The sequence below is a fragment of the Malurus melanocephalus genome, unplaced genomic scaffold (genome assembly GCF_030028575.1).
Source record: "Malurus melanocephalus ecotype Western Australia unplaced genomic scaffold, MMel_1.1 scaffold_429, whole genome shotgun sequence".
Lineage (NCBI taxonomy): Eukaryota > Metazoa > Chordata > Aves > Passeriformes > Maluridae > Malurus > Malurus melanocephalus.
Window position 1 is genome coordinate 409,083 of NW_026623661.1, and position 17,543 is coordinate 426,625.

At 39.8% G+C, this 17,543-nt stretch overlaps 1 protein-coding gene across 1 annotated transcript in view; it reads right to left on the reverse strand.

Annotated features, from left to right (window-relative positions):
• Positions 1 to 3,195: 3,195 nt before the first annotated feature.
• Positions 3,196 to 17,543, reverse strand: part of WT1 (WT1 transcription factor) — a 31,727-nt gene continuing 17,379 nt past the window's right edge. Inside the window, exons 5-9 of the mRNA XM_057379990.1 lie at positions 14,822 to 14,924; positions 11,822 to 11,972; positions 7,655 to 7,744; positions 6,829 to 6,921; positions 3,196 to 3,550 (exon numbers count right to left, since the gene is read on the reverse strand). Coding sequence (XP_057235973.1) covers positions 3,429 to 3,550; positions 6,829 to 6,921; positions 7,655 to 7,744; positions 11,822 to 11,972; positions 14,822 to 14,924 — 559 coding nt within the window. The 3' untranslated portion in view covers positions 3,196 to 3,428. The remainder of the gene's footprint in view (positions 3,551 to 6,828; positions 6,922 to 7,654; positions 7,745 to 11,821; positions 11,973 to 14,821; positions 14,925 to 17,543) is intronic.

Below are 17,543 nucleotides of genomic sequence, written 5' to 3' on the forward strand. Positions count from 1 at the left end.
CTGGAGGATGGGCTGCTAACCAAAACCACCTCCTGTTTGCTCAGGGTAGTCCATACCCATGATATGGGATATCATATTCAGCAGTCCATACCCATGATATCAGGCACCAGAAGCAGATCATGCCTGGCTGCACCCCAGGCAAGTTAACTCTGGTGCTTTCTTGAGGCAGACACTTTACTGGATTTACTTACCTTAAAAAAGTCAACACTTGAACCCCAGTTAACACCACCAAAGAGGGAAGAGATCACATTCCTACTCAACATACTGTACTTCATGAAATGGCAAGAAAAAAAAGAAGTATTATCTAATTAACATTCTCCATTTGGGGGCTGTGGAAGCCACAGGACAGGAATACTGTGCCAATCCCWCTAAGACATTAACCATCAGCCAAAACAGCATCAGTCACTACTTCCAATTTAAGAACACAGGGCAGAGGCATAAAGGATTTGCTCTATTAATTGTGGGATTGAAAATTTTCCAGAGAGCTGAGGATACTTGTAAGATATAATAGAGTGCAGCCCACTCATCTTTCATGTGGAGGTCAAGCTCACAGAACCTCAGCCTGCTGATCAGTCTCTGTCCCAAAATGAGGAATTGCATGCTGCAAGAGCCAGCATCTGGGGGCTGCTTCTGCAGTAAAACACTTCTATAAAGGTGGGTTACTTTGTTGATGGAATCCTGGAAACAGGGAAATGAGAGACATAAAATGCCTCTCATAACAAACGCCATAAAATAACTGAGAATAAAAATGTTAAAAAATCTTGCAAGTATTTACCACTGTCTTCTCTGTGCTTGGCAGGCTGGGGGACGTAATGATCATCAAACAGCAGAGCAGAAATAAGTCCTTCATGGAAAAAGTGGTGACAGCAAAAGCAAAAGGACATGCCCTGTCACTCATCAACCCACGCTTCATTTTTTGTAGCCATCTRCCATTATTATTCAGCATGTGATTCCCCAAGCAGCAAAACCACTGCTGGAGCTATTTACAGGTCACTGGAAGCCTGGCCTGTGCTGCAGCAGAGTTTTGGTTGTATTTCACAAAAGATAGTTTTATTTATGTTTGACTGATGCAGGCAAAACTGGAGGCTGACTTTTCTTTTTTTGGCTTTTAGTATAAACACTCGTGGCAGCTCTCTATTTTGGGTGCAGACTAAAAAAACAGCTTGTTTTGTAGTTGCAGAAGACTGCTGGGTAAATCAGAGGACATTGTTATTGCAGCTGAACTTTTCTTTCAAGTAAGCAGGAGGAGTTGCTTTATTTTTTTAATTCTGTGCAGTTTTACGTACACCATTGGCTCCAAATATTTGATGTTTGCCACACTTGTTATGAGTTTCTCCAGAGAGATGCTGTCTTTTGGCAGCAGAAGATAAAGCTGACTGATACAAATGAGTCACAGTACCCCAACAGTAATTAACAGTGATGCAATACCCAGGCGAAAAAGAGGACTTGAAGAATTAACTGTTGAGTTTTCTTGACSATGCAGCTGCACTTTAAGAGAGAAAGCTCAACCCATCATAGAACTCCATTGTGTACATTAGAGAAAAAAAAAAGCTTGGCAAGATACATTAAAGATTTTCGCTAAAGAGATACAAATATTTTGCAAGGGCAAAGGGCGCTGAGGCAGGCTGTACTTACTTCCAAGGAAAAGTAGGCAGGATGACAAAGAAACAGTAATATTTCTTTATCTTCGTTTTCACACTTCATCATCTACGAAAGACTGTCTTTTCCAACCTGCTGAACTGATTTAAGCCACCCCAACTCTAAATTAACTTTTACTTAAAAGTCAGTCTATGACATCCTAATCTAAGAAGTTATCTGTGCTTATGGTTTCAGCCCAGTTCTACAGAAGGCCAGTTYTGCTATTTATAAAGGGGATTTTACTGTTCTATAAAGCTCTTACACAAATCTCACAGCTCAAAAGAGAAGGAATTGTTGGGTAAGAAGAGGAACGATTGAAGSAACTGCTTTATAGCACAATATGAAACTTGACACTGTTTTCTGCTGCCAGTATGATTCCCAAGTGAGATGGATAAATTGTGGTCAAGACCTGGACAGGTTAACTAGTGGTCATCAGTGCTGGTGGTACCTTTATATACAAAAAAAAAGAAAAAAAAGAAAAGGATACTATTGGACAGGGCATTTGAAATTTAATACCAGACATGAAACAAGACATCTGTTGGACTCTCATTTGTTTTTCTCTTTGAATGGGCTTTAATTGAAAGCTCAGTGAAAAATGCAGGTTACATTCTTAGTGTTATCAATAGTTTGTAACAGCAACAACATCAGAACAGTGATGCTTCTAATATTTATACATTTTCTAATTGGAGATATCTAAGAGCAATACATTATCAGATATATATATATACACACAATTTCAAACAATTAAAAGTAAATAATAAACCCCTCCTCCCAAAACCCTGAAATAATATATTTCCTTACACTAATAATGTCTTTTTCACATATACTTGACAAAGAGTCTTTTTTAAGTTACTTATCTTAAGAGTAATCTGTTAATGGAGATCCTGGACCAGCCCCATTAAAAGTTCAGTTTTAAGTTTATACAGCTTGCTAGCCACATAACCAGTGTGGCTTTACATTGTAAACAAATCCCAAATGTCTACAATGATTGGATTTAATTTTGTAAGAAGGAGATCTGTGCATCTCATGATAGAATAAATTTAAACCAATACATTAAAAAGAGAGAGAAAARGAGAGAGCTAWTTGACAAACAAAASAGTTTTGAGGATTCAAAAACGCAATTATTTAAAAACCAAGTTAACTTAATGGTAAGATTCATATTTTCTGTACAGAGAGGCTCTGATTCAACTGGCTTTAGCTGCTTTAGAAAGACAACCTTTTAAAAAAGGTTTGATTTTGTGAATTACAAAAGCAGAGCTTCCAACTCTAAAAGCCTGCTCTTTGGCAGTGCGAGTACAAAGTTTACCAGAAGTATCTCAGGTGACATTTCCTTTGTTTTGCAAGGAAAGTTTTACAAGCTTTCAGGAACCTCAGCATAGTCAGGGATGATGTAAGTGTGGAACTGACTGGGAGGAATCATCCTCCCCACTTCAGGAACTAAAAAGGTACAGCAATTTGTACCTAGAAAAGCTCAAATGAAAATAACACACAAAAAAAAAACCTGGAGACAGACATGAAAGCTAAGCACAGTTTATAGTGATCTCAAAACTGTGGCAATCTTGCTTACTCTTGTACAAAACCACAAGTAAAAATCTCTCGAACTTATTGATTAGGAACTTGTGGAGCTCCAAATGGAAGGAAGGCTGAGCAGAATCCTAGGGTTTAGTTAACTGGTGTCAAATGGGATGCGAGGACAGCTGCAGCTCTCTGACAGAGGTGACCGAAGATGGCTGAGAAATTTGCAGTAGCTTATAATGTCCCATCTGGTTTTTTTCACTGCTTTGAACTGCCTAAAGGGCCAACTGCAGTTTAGTCATGTTCCTCTGGTGCATGTTGTGATGACGAACTAATTCATCAGACCTGGCAAATTTTTTTTGACAGCTGGGCCACCGGCAACTGAAAGGCTTTTCACCTGTCAACAAAACACCCTGTTATTAGCTGAGCGTGCAGCTCATCTGAAACATTGCTATTTGTTTTTTGGTTTTTTTTTTTTTCTGGAGGGTTGTGAGGAGCTGGCAGAACCCCTGTCAGGAGGAAAAACACCCTGAGAAGGGTGGGAGTRCCCCCAATTCCTGCTCCCATCAGCGCTCGGTGCTTGCCCACATCTTTCTCAACTGAGTTTAACAAAAATCCTTTCAGATGATGTGTAGAACACCTTGCAGGGGTTTGTTCCTGAGCTCTGCCCTTGCTGAGCACCGTGCTGCTCTCAGCTCTCAAATGCCCACGTTTCTGGCATTCACACAAACTCCAGTCACACCTCGAGCTGTGGTGTGGACACACCGTCAGTCACTGTAGAAACTGCCAGGGACTATTTAGAGCTTGACCTCCAGTCAAGGGGAGGGTTTTTTCCAGCTAATTCAATAAGTTTTGGCTGAAGTTCTTTGAAACRGGTGAGTGTAAGTGAATATGGGAGAAGCAACAGGGTTCAGCATGGGAGTCTGCTGAGCCAGACTCAGTTTTCCACTACTATCTAAATAAAGTGGATTCACAGCTATGGGAGATGACAAATGCTCAAAATAGCATTTTTCTAGCATTTTCACGAGCATAATATTCACTACAAATAACTCCAAGCAAAGCATTCAGATTTTACAAGAAATGCCATCACTTTTTAACYGTTTAATCTGGTTTCTTGATTTCCTACAGTGTTTAAGTGGAATTTCAGGCTGTGTTTCTGATGCCACAGGAATGCTGATGGAATGCTTTCATTAGCTCAGAGCAGTGCCTGGTGACTCATGCTTCTTTTTTTTTTTTCATTTTCTTTTTTTTATCCCACTCAAAATAAATGCAATATTTTAAAGTAGGTTCAGCTCTGGTGCTGGGATCTTCAATGCTGTCTGCACACCTTGTCCTCTCCAACACACTCCAGACACACTGGGGTGGTACAAGCTCACCCAGACATCTTTTCTTCTTATTTWCCTCACATTTTGGGCATTTCACAAACATCCAAATTCAGGCAAAAGGATCTGGAATTTGTAGAAATATGTATTTCTGTTTGAAAATTCCCACATGATGCATTTTTGGGTGGGAGGGGGTGCCTAAAATCTACTTTATGGACTTAGATGATGCTTTTGCCAGTATCTGTGCTATCTSCCCTGAATGGATAAAACAGTGTGGGACAAAACTGATGTGGCCAAAAACCACAGATTGTATAAAATGTTTTCYTTTCATCAGAATTAGCAAAACCATCCTGTGAGCTGAGGGGAGGTACCTATACCTGACCAGCTTCTCACAGAACTGCCTCAGGAACAGCAGCACAGTTTTATTGTTTGACAATCCTGGTTGTCCTCTCACAACGAAGGGAAAAGAATCTCTGTTAGTTCTGTGCTGGGCATAAATTACTTTGGTGCAGATATCAGAAATCACATTTCCATTGCTAAATGTGGCTATGAATTGGATAGACCTTTCCTTTGATTTTTTTGTTGTTTTTTTTTTTTTTCTTTCTACAGCAAAGATTGCTGTCACAGTAAAATTGCTTCATAAGGAAAAGAATATCTCTGAATTTGTAACTTAACAGATAGTTTGGCAGTTGACTTAAAATCAGGATGGAAATCCATGGAAGCCACCTGAGCTTTGCTTTATGATGGAGCAAGTTAACTTGAGCTAGGTGCTTTGTCACAAAATTTAGGGGCTACGAGGAAGAAAGAGGAATTAAACTCCAGGGCAGGTGGAAATGGAAGATCCCCACCCTCCACTTGTGCTGATTCTCCTCAAGAGCTGACACATCCTAAAGCACCAACAGGAGCAGCTCCACAACAYCAGCCCAGATCCTGTGCCAGAGCAGCAGCAAACCCACGGGAAGGTGGGAGCCATGGGCAACCAAAACAAGAAGAGGAGATTCTTTTGCAAAAAAAAGAGCAAATTCTTCACTGTAACTAAAAAAAAAAATGTCTGGAGTCATGCAAGCCCTGACTTGGCAGATCAGTTAGCAATGAAATGTGATGGGGAGTGCAGCTCATCCCAGCTTGCCAGCGTCTCACAACCACTTGCCATTTTGTCTCTCCCAAAACATTACCTCTTGCTGGTTTAGAAAACATCTTTCTTCATGCAAATGCACAGAGAGCCAGGCCCTGCAGCTCAGCAGGACCATGGGGAGAGCCCAGGAACACAGCAGTGCCCTTTGCCATTTGCAGATTGAAAGTGTAGATTTGGCCATTGGGTGAAGCATTTTTTTATAGCCAGAAAATGCCATTGTTCTCAGGTGAATCATTTCCTTTATTTAAAATTTTCTCTTTTATTTTTTGGAAGTCTGAAATATGTGTTTTTATGGTCCGGAAGAGAAAAAAGAATTCTTAGCAGGGAGAAAAAGATTTTCAGGCTCCTTGTCCATCTGTACAGAGACTGAATTTAAAAGGTTAACACCAGTATGGAAAACACCATGACACCCAATAACAYGCCAAAGTGCTCAGCAAACAATTACTTGATAAAAACACTGCCTACATAGCAGAAAGAACAGAAAATGTCAGCACACAGGAATAATTCTAAAACTYAAAACTAAAATACAGAGGTTGCTGCAGTTGCTCCTTAATGGTGTTTACATTTATGTGAGGGCAGACTAGACTAAAATGGCCTCCTTTTTTCCCCTGTATTTACATGAAATATTACAGTTTCTACCAAAAAAAAAAAAAATCCTTGAATATTTGAGTAAGCTTTTACTTTAGTGTCTGTCAGTGTGAGTTTGCAAAAGGCACTCCTTTTATCTTCTGGAGAGATTACAGCACAAGCAGCAACAGCAAGAGCTTTGCTGTGCTATCCTGCATTAGGCTCAGCTGACACTTGGGACAAGCATGAATACTTTAGATTACAGACCTTTGGCTAAAGCTAGAATTAAAATTTCTGTCTTGTAGGGGTTTTTTTTTCAGTAAAGGCAATAGATCAATTTGACATTTGTGGGCTGAGACTATGATGCTYGTTTCATAATAGCTGGCAAAATTTATTTTGCCAAGCTGAAGCTTTTTCAAACATGCAGGAAGAAAGCATATTTTCTAAAATCACCTAAATCCCTTTGTGAAAAGTKACTATCATGCTTGGGGAATACAACCAGCCCAAAAAATCAGCACACTCTGAAATGCATTCTGAGGTTTTGAGTATTTAACTCCTGGTTAAGACACTTTCTAATCATGTAATTTACAACAACATTGATTTAAAAATTTAAAAATAAAGAAATATAAATGGGAAGAAAAGTTTACGCACTTGTTTTACCTGTATGAGTCCTGGTATGAGTCTTCAGATGATCAGATCTGGAGAACTTTCTCTGACAGGTTTTACACTGAAAGGGTTTCACACCTAAGAGACAAAAAAAAAATAATCTATTCATATGTCCCAACTGTTTTTGGAAGGGTGAATGAAATCAGATATTTCTGAAGTTTCAAAAGCCTGGATTTTTTTTTTTTTTTTGTTCTTGTTACTGTAACTGGTCCTCCCAGCTCTGTGCCTACACATTACAGAAAATTAGTCATTAATGAGGCTGCCAGCACTTTGTAACCTCCTTTTCCATTGTCTGGGTCTGAAGCATCCACAGCCCCATCATAAACAAACTCCCACATAAACCACTGCACTAAGGAGCAAATGTTGTTAATTCTGACCCTGAAGGAGCAAAGAGGACATAAGAAAAACCAAGGAGCAGAAATCTATTTTCATGTGCTCCCAATAGGTTTAACTTTCTTCACACATTGACTTTACACACGACACACAGGCCTTGGGCAAATTTTACACATTGGCAAATTTTTCTTGCAGAGCTGTTTAGTTTTAAACTGAGTATCTTCCCTATATTGGGCATATGGTATAGAACAAAGAGTTTCATGAAGTTGTTCCAAAAGATGGTGTCAGGATGTAAAAGTCACCTAAGCAACCACAGTAATGCTGAAAAGCCAATTTAAAAAAACCCAGCCACAGCCCTCTCCTAAAATTAACCTCAAGAATTTGGTATTATGAGTACACAGCATCAGAAAAATGGAAATTTGGGAATGTATAAAGATAAAGATGAACTCTAATCAGTGGAAAAGTCTTGTCCACAAACCTGTGTGTCGTCTTTGGTGCCGTTTGAGTTGGTCTGAACGAGAAAATCTTCGTTCACAGTCTTTAAAATCACACTGATAAGGTTTTTCACCTGCAGAGGAAAAAAACAGTTTATCAGAATATGTGGCTAAATGAGGGAACACCTCAGCCAGAATCAGAAAATGAAATGTGTTGCTCTGAAAGACTTCTCTGCAGCCTGAAACAGTCTATTTGATTTGTCATAAAGCCATACAATTCTGGAAAGGCTGGCATAATTCTGCTGCATTGACAATGATATTGGATCTGCTCRTTCTAAGAAAATAGTCTATTAGGTTAAAGCTACAAAATATGTCAGGTTGAGTGAATTTTTCAATTTTTTTCTGCTGGAAAAAGAAGGAATGTCTTGGCTTGTATTTCTCTAAAAACCACATTAAACCCTTTCCACCTGTTTCAGTAACAYGTGATTCATACAAAGGAACAACCTGCAGCTTGAACTAAATTGGATTTAAAGCAAAAACTAAATAAAATACATCCATGCAGGCAGCAATTTTAACCACATTAAATTAATTACAAAAAAAAAGGAGCAAAATTCAAACTCAGAGAAAGACATATTCTTCCCCAAAAACACAAATTAGGTTTCTTCCACAAAATGCCATTAAACAGAATTTCTCACATAGCTGCACAGCTCCCACCRGCAAGGCCATGAATTATTGCACAGCCTCATGTAAATATAAACCCTTCCCCTCCTCCCATGCAGCTCAGCAGAGATCCTCAGATGGGATTTCTCTGGGACAAAAAGTGAGATCCTGAGGTTTTTTAAAAAAGAGAAATCCCCATAAACCAGTGTCTCAAAAGAAAATGCAATGCATTTTTCAATGCAAAGGATTTCACCAGCCACATAAACATGCAAAAAGAAATGCAGCAACAGAGGAGTTTGAGGAAAGCAGGAAATAATGCCAGYGGGTAGCAGAGCACAGAAATGGTGAAATTTGGCCAGCACAACCCAAAATAATCCTCATGCTGTTACAGGAGGAGCTGTACAATCTTCCAGATCTGATTTAACACCTAAACTAACAACCCTTTGCACAACACTGGAAACCTCAGATACAATTGCATTTATACCCAGAAAAAAAAAATTATACATTTAACCAAACAAAAAATCTGGTGCCAGGGCYACAGCACCAGCAGGAATGAAACATCTCTCCCAACAAAACTGGGAAAGGTCCAGTGGGAAGGGCCTACAGGAAAACATCAGATGGRGTGGGCAATGGGTTTAATTTCTTTCTGTTTGATTTTAAAAACATTWAGCTTTGATAAACCTTCATTACAAGTGCCTGCATTTCTGATTCTACTGTGATGAGGAAATGTATTCTGGTGGCAGTGGTATTCTGAGACACCAAAGCAAATAGTTTAGTTTAATGCCAATAAACTGCATTGATCCAAGAGACAGAGCACTCCAAATCCATCCTGGTGCAGCTAAAATAAAAAACTTCACAAAAGCAACTAAATCTGCAAGAAGAAGCTAACTTCCTGTGACARTCACCCCAAGGAGTTGAGTGATTCTCAAACCTAGGTGTGGACAATTTCCATGTCTGCTGGGTTTAATTTATTAGCATAAGAGATTAAAGTTGCCACAGGTGGTTGAAATAGTTCCCTCCACTTTGACCGCAAGGACTCCCTGGGGGGTGCCTGCTTTTCAGAAACCACTTACTTCCAAGGAATTCAGCTCTTTGGCAGATTTAAGAGGGGGAATGTCAGCAGAGCAGAATGCAGTGACAGGATGATTGTCTGCTAATTGCAATATAAACTTAGAAGATGGTTAAGGAGGTATTTGAATAAAAGAGCATAGAGGGTCTGGTGGCATGCACATGAAAGTGTTTCTTTAAATGCTTTGGAAAATAATCTTGGTTAAATTAAAGGCAAATTTAACCAATGCATATATTAAAGGAATCAATCCAAAATGTTTACGTAGGGATGTGATGACTGGGAAATTGAAAAAAAAAATAAACAAAAAGAGGCACAACATTTGGACAGTAACTCTAGTTTCCCTTTCCTTCTACATCTTTCCCATCAGCTGCCAAAGCTGACTGTCACATGCCAGTGAGCTCCCATGAATTTCATCAGAACAGGACAGAAATGTCCCAGATTAGAAAAAGGTTGTTAGTACCTCATTAATTTCCCATAGGGAGAGTGTCTCATTTCCCCAGAGCTATCAAAGCCCCTGCAGTAAAAGGCTGAAGTCTCTTTACATGTGAAAATATCCAGTAATGCTGTCACCTTCTTATGTGACCACATACAATCTSAAAACAAGTCTCTTCCACCTGAGAYTTGAAGAYTTTCAGGATTATTTACATTACTGRAACAGGGCAGACAAAAGAAAGGCTGAACTCAGTGMATCATGAAATAGCAAAGATGAGAGAAGGTAAAGGGAATGGCAGATCTTTGATATTTAGAAAAATAAAGCCCAACAACAGTAGAACAAGTGTGAATCTGCCTTTGCACGTGTTGCTTCCAATAACACAAACTGATTTTCTCAAAAATCATTAACTTAAATTAAGGGAAGTGTGCACATTTTCTCTGGRGCAAATTCATTGGCTGATTTTGAAACCAGACACTGCAAGTGTGAGTAAGAATCTGAAGGCTGGTCTATACTCTCTTCACCAATTTAAATCCCTTTTTTCAAATAAGTGTACACACTTAATCAAGTCCCATGATCATAACTTTTCCTTGCTAATATTACATTTTTTGTTGAATGCAATTTGTTTTAGCAAACTCCCTTAAAATACATATTTATTTATTTAGTAGGGAGCCTTTATAGTCAACATCTTCTGTCATCTTCACACCACAGCTCAGCTGTGACACGTCTTTACTGTTCTGAAACTAATCTAGCATTTTAAATTAATACATATTTTTATTTTATGCTGTAGAAATGACAGCCTGAAAGGACTTGACACCCTACCATAAAGCACAACTCTCCTGATTTACAGCTTCTCATACTCCATCACAGATCATTCCTGCCACTGAGTCTATTTAGGCTAAAGAATATCCCTGGCAGAGGATATTCTCTCTGCAAACCTGCTCAGCTTTCTGTTAGGATAAATCCATTTTTCCCAGTGAGTGGCACTGAACCCAAAGGATCTCTGGCAAGAATGCATAAGTGAAATTTATGGAGGTCTAGACATCAATTTGTTTCTGCAGGGAAGTGTCTGAAGYCTGCCACAGAATGACAACTCACATTATTTGCTGTAAAGTTGAAAAGTTAGATGTATTTCTGCATTTCCTTTCAGAGGCCTTTCTGCTGCAGATAAGAAGAAAGCTTTTTTGGCTGTACRTGTTTCAATGGGGGCATTGTTAAGAATGGATAAGCAGCCTCGGAGGGTACAAAATGTTAACATACTTTCAACTCAGGCTATTTGAAACATTGGCAAAAACTGATTACAGAATCCAACTTGGTGTTTCAGGGCCTTTCTTGGTTTTGCAGTACTGCARCTGGTGAAGAATGGAAGATCTGATGAGCCAAAACCCATAAGGATCGTATCTAAAAGTATATCATAATTTTACACATCCAACACCATAAATCTTCCAACAAGGGAAATAACTCTCTTTGCTCTTTGTCAAGGTGCAGCAGAGCAATTGATTTCCACATTTTGAGATTTTATTGCCTGAACTTAGAAAAAATCCAGACATTAGCCTACAATAACTGGCTTCATGCTCTTCATGGCAAGGCCCCATAGCAGGCAACATATTTGCCAATCCCTCCTTTTTTCTACCCCCAGCCAAAAAAGGCTTACACAGGAGAACCAGAGCACACTAAATGCCTGGGTTCCTCTTGCAGAGGAAATTTAATTTTATTTACATTAACATTTAATATCTAATGTTAATAGTTAACATTAGATAAGATTYGGAGCAAGATTCGATGCGCCCAAATGAGAGGGGAACGAAGACAAAAAATTAAAATGGAAAGCAATTCAAGCACTGTAATGGTAAGAGGAGGTGATGTACTTGCTGTCAGGGCTGCCYTGTGTTTTTCTTGCCTAGATCCAGAGATCCTTCTGCTCCAAAAGAAGGGTTGCCCAGATGACAGAGCMCACACTCACTCATCTCACAGTTCCTCACCATCTCTGACCTGGCAGAGCGCTTCTTGCCCCCTGTGCTATTTCAACCCCTTCATGCTGTGATTTATACCCACCAGTGTGTTTTCTGCTGTGCATCTGCAGGTGGGAGAGTTTGAAGTATCTCTTGTTGCAGCCGGGGTAGGCGCACATGAAGGGCCGTTTCTCGTTGGTCTCGCTGGCCGAGCGCACGATGGTGGGAGCCACGCCGGGCACACGCCGAACATCCTGCACAGACACACACTGCTGAGGGGTGTGCTCAGCTTTTACTGAGCCCATTCAGGCCACCCAGCACCTCCCCAGGACAAGGAGAACCTTACATAAATTGTACTGGAAACAGGCAGCTTTATTTCGTTCTATATCCGCAGCTTTAGCATGCCTCAATCTGCTCTTTGCAGTGTTGGAGTTATTCCAAGGTGGAGCACAGTGAACCCTACTTTGTGAATTCTCTCCCCAATGTTTTTATGTGAGATTAAATGGCTCACACTCTGCCTTCATCTGCTCTTTGCAGTGTTGGAGTTATACCAAGGTGGAGCACAGTGAACCCTACTTTGTGAGTCCTCTCCCCAATGTTTGTGAGATTAAATGGCCCACACTCTGCCTTCTGCTCTTTGCAGAGTGTTGAGGTTATTCCGAGATGATGCACTTGGAACCTACTTTGTGAATTCTCTTCCCAATGTTTGTGAGATTAGATGGCCCACACTCTGCCTTCATCTGCTCTTTGCAGAGTGTTGAAGTTATTCCAAGGTGGAGCACAGTGAACCCTACTTTGTGAATTCTCCCCCCAATATTTGTATGTGAGATTAAATGGCCCACACTCTGCCTTCTTGCAGAGTGTTGAGGTTATTCCAAAGTGAAACACAGTGAACCCTACTTTGTGAATCCTCTCCCCAATATTTGTCAGATCAAATGGCCCACACTCTGCCTTCTGCTCTTTGCAGAGTGTTGAAGTTATTCCAAGGTGAAGCACAGTGAACCCCATTTTGTGAATTCTCTCCCCAATGTTTGTGAGATTAGATGGCCCACACTCTGCCCTCATCTGCTCTTTGCAGAGTGTTGAGGTTATTCCAAGGTGGAGCACAGTGAGCCCTGCTTTGTGAATTCTCTCCCCAATGTTTGTGAGATTAAATGGCCCACACTGCCTTCATCTGCTCTTGGCAGAGTGTTGAATTATTCCAAGGTGAAGCACTTGGTACCTACTTTGTGAATTCTCTTCCCAATGTTTGTGAGATTAAATGGCCCACATTCTGCCTTCATCTGCTGTTGGCAGAGTGTTGAAGTTATTCCAAGGTGAAACACAGTGAGCCCTACTTTGTGAATTGTCTCCCCAATATTTGTGAGATTAGATGGCCCACACTCTGCCTTCATCTGCTCTTTGCAGTGTTGGAGTTATACCAAGGTGAAGCACAGTGAACCCTACTTTGTGAATTCTCTCCCCAATGTTTGTGTGTGAGATTAAATGGCCCACACTCTGCCTTCTTGCAGAGTGTTGAGGTTATTCCAAGGTGAAGCACTTGGAACGTACTTTGTGAATTCTCTCCCCAATGTATGTGAGATTAAATGGCCCACACTCTGCCTTCATCTGCTCTTGGCAGAGTGTTGAATTATTCCAAGGTGAAGCACTTGGTACCTACTTTGTGAATTCTCTCCCCAATGTTTGTGAGGTTAAATGGCCCACACTCTGCCTTCATCTGCTCTTTGCAGAGTGTTGAAGTTATTCCAAGGTGAAGCACAGTGAACCCTACTTTGTGAATTCTCTCCCCAATATTTGTGAGATTAAATGGCCCACACTCTGCCTTCTTGCAGAGTGTTGAGGTTATTCCAAGGTGAAGCACTTGGAACGTACTTTGTGAATTCTCTCCCCAATGTATGTGAGATTAAATGGCCCACACTCTGCCTTCATCTGCTCTTTGCAGAGTGTTGAGGTTATTCCAARGTGAAGCACAGTGAACCCTACTTTGTGAATTCTCTCCCCAATATTTGTGAGATTAAATGGCCCACACTCTACCTTCATGGATAACCACTCTGTCCTGGCAGAATTCTCATTGCCACATGGAATAGTTTCAAGTCTATACTAGTGTGAGAGTATTACTAGTATTACCCTTTTTATTTTAAATACTCATATGAAGCTAAAGGACAAGGAAATGGATGTCTTGGATTAACACAAAGTGATTAAAAACAAAACAAAAACAACKGTCTAGGTGGAGCTGGTGAATAGTTCAGCCCTAATGCATTTTGGCCACTGTCACAATGTTCCATCAAAGATGATCTCCTCCTTCTGAGATAATTAACTTTCTTAAACAATGTCAACCACTTGCTTTGATTCACTCAACAAAAGCTGGCTCAGGAGTCTGTTTCTGAGATCTTTCCACTGAATAATGACTTGCTAAACAGCACAGGAAAGGAAAARGAGAAAAGATGCTATCTAAAAACAYTGATGTATGTTGACAACACAGCAAGACAGAAGAGACAGATATTGTGTAATGACTTTGCCATCAGCTTTAAGAAGGTATATCTTTTACAGTGGTATTTAATAATAGGATGACTGTCTCAGAAAGGGAGGAAATGAACTCCCATGAATGATAAGTTCCTCCCAAATATTCACTAATTACTTAGTTATTAGGAAACAATCACAGATTTTGTTTTAAGGAAACGCATTTGAATTAGTAAAGTTCCAGAAATACATGAAAGCTAAATGTCACCTAACCCTTTCATATATGTTATTATTATAGTTCATTGTAACCACAGAACTGTCACATGGCCAGGCTGATTGGAGCTAGAATTTGGAAACTGATTTATATATTTTGGACCATCCTGAGAAAATGATGGGGACTATTGCCCTGAAGACATATTTCAGAAGAAGAAATAATCAATTTTAAACGACTGTGTCAGAAAAAAAAAACCTTACACTATAGTTCAAGGGCTTCAGTGAAGTCAGGACACTTATGTAAAGCATTTATTGACAGCACAGGGAAGCCACAGATGGAGGATGGATTTATGAACATTGATGGAGCAGTGAATGAACACCATAAAGAGGCAGCAGGTTTATTTCCCCATAAATGCCCCACAATACTCACCTGWATCCCTCTAAAAACCCCATGGGTGTGTATTCTATACTGGGCCCCACAGCTGTATAACATGGGAGCACTGTGGTTCTCATTTTCATATCCCGCTGTGTGCCTGCAAGAAAAGAGGGGAATCACAGCAAAATTAAATATTTTTCAGTACTCAGCTCCACACAAGAAGTTTCTTTTCTTAAGTCAGCAATAACACGTGCAAAGTTTGCTTTTTTTAACCATGATATCCGAGTTCAAGTGGAATTCACCACAGAAAACCTGTTCTGCCCTCACATGGATCTGCTCCTGCTGGCACTCCATACACACATCTATTAGTATCCATTAAGGCAGTCCAGGGAAAAAAAAATAAAAAAAAAGAAATTGTCACGATTTGAACTCTGATGTATTTTCCACAAAGATTTTAGGTAAGAGGAAAAAATTCACATAGCAGCACAACGGTGTCATGTGCACATGTTCACGTTATTTATCAGTCAAATGTGGGGCTGGCTATKGCTAATATCTTTTGGAATGAGCAAAATGCCTCAAGTTTCACATTAAGTGCAGTGGATTTTTGTCAGCACCTCATGACTCAGATATTACCCGATACTACCAAGCAAGTGATGACATTTATAAGAATAGCAGTCATGTACTCATAAACAGAGATTACAAATCAGTGTCTAAACTATTTATCCCACATATCAGCTTGCAGGATGCATTACAAATTAACCCTTTATAAAAATAAAATTTAAAAAAAAAACCCAGCCTATCCCTACTAGGTATAAATTTTCAAGATTTCTTGTGCATCATATTAATTTTAAAAAATTTATAACTTTTTTGTGTGTTTTGGGGTTGCCACAGCCATATGCTTTGTTTAATTATGTTCTTCAAAATCTCCTGTCCAGAATGTTGGAACATTGCTGTGTGTCCTGTTTGCAGCCTTCTCAATGTCAAAATCACATTTTACATTTCATTTTTGAATGTAAATTAGTGTGTACATTATCACATGGAGAAGCATACATTGGCAATGGTAAGTGTACATGTTTTACACAACACCAGAAATCAGAAAGCCCAGAACAAAACCCCAGGGCACACAGCTAGGGACAAAGATGGATTTGTAGGATGTTATCCCAGTCTTTGCCAAATGCTTGCAATAGCAATTTGAAGAGGTCCCTCAGGTCCAGACTCTCATTTCACTGCTCCTTCCTTTCTCTTCACTCAAAGTTCATGTGCAGAGTAGAATTACAAGGAAGTTTTAAACCTCTTAAGTGATTTGCAGAACTGGAATGTGGGACACTTCTAAAGGGTTTGTGAACCTGGCTTCCACGGTGCTTGCTCCAAATCCTGGCTCCACCTGACTATTCAAATCATCTTTTGGGAAAGTATGCTCTGTTTTTTTTAAATTTTAATTCAATTTTAAGGTGATTGTAATGAAATAAGTTATGGAGTGGTGGCAAGAAAGTATCTCTCTTCTGTACTAGTATCTGTAATAATGAAGATACCATTATCTGATTTAAATGGATTAATCTGTTCTTAGGTAAGTACCATGTCCAAAAAAATATGGAATCCTCTCTGCCCAGAGCTCTTTAGGGAATGCAAGCAACAAATTCCCATTTGCTATCACCATTTGATCAGCACAGGTTCCCCACCATCATCAAATTTTCCTCTCTGTTTAAAGGCAGCAAGYCTGTACATGTTAAAAGATAGAAAAAAAAATCTGGGGATAGGAAATCCCCCAACCATGGTGATACCTGTGTTGGTCACAAACCACACAGAGCATTTTAAACCAGAAATGGAATGAGAACCACCACTGCAGGAGAAGCTGTGGCTGACCTGTAACACAGCTGTAAATCAAGGGTAAATGTGAACTTCAGCACGGGTCACCCTGAGTGTGACCTCCCCTTCACGCCTGTCCTAACAACCTTAAACACTACAATAAACAACAGACACCCAGGCAGATAAGAAGAATTCCCAGGAAAGAAACTTTAGAAGGTGAAGTGGGGATATGTAGTAAAATACCATCAAACACAACCCCACTTTCCCTCCAAATTCTCATGGTTTTCATCTTTCAGTGATAACCTTTTTACGTAAAGACCAGTCAGTTCTGAAATAATTCCCCCCAGGAATAAGAAGCAGAACAAAGACCCTTTCTGTGCCCTAAGGAATGGCTCTATGAATGAGAGGTATCCTCCAGATGATCTCCATCTCAATTTTTATTGCACAGTTGGGAAGTCTTCTTCAACATTCAGCTTTTTACATATTTCCTCCCCTTATTTCTGATTATACTTTACTAAAACTCTACATACAACTGCAAAGCCATGAAGATTAAAACCTGTTTTCTGAGCCTCTTGACCCATAATATACCAAGTCCTTAACCAGCTCCCTAGGAGAGATGCTTTAATAATCAGGAGCCCCTATTTCCCATTTTACATTGGGCACATTTCCAYCAGCATTGGCTGGTACTCAGCATGGCCATATGGCCAATGACAGCAAAATGGATCATGAGAGATTTCTTGGTTAAAACGCTGTTTATTCATTATGGAGCACTGTGAAATAATGTGACCTTTTGGGAGATAGAAATTAATGGGGAGATAGAAATTAAAAGGTAGATATTCTTTCCAGTCAGTGGGAAACTGGAACTCTGAAGGAGGAATTTTTACAAACTGGGGACAGATTGACCCCAAAATCACCCCAAGATCCCCCACGGCACAGCACTGCTGCTGACAGGGAAAATGGTGAGAAAAAA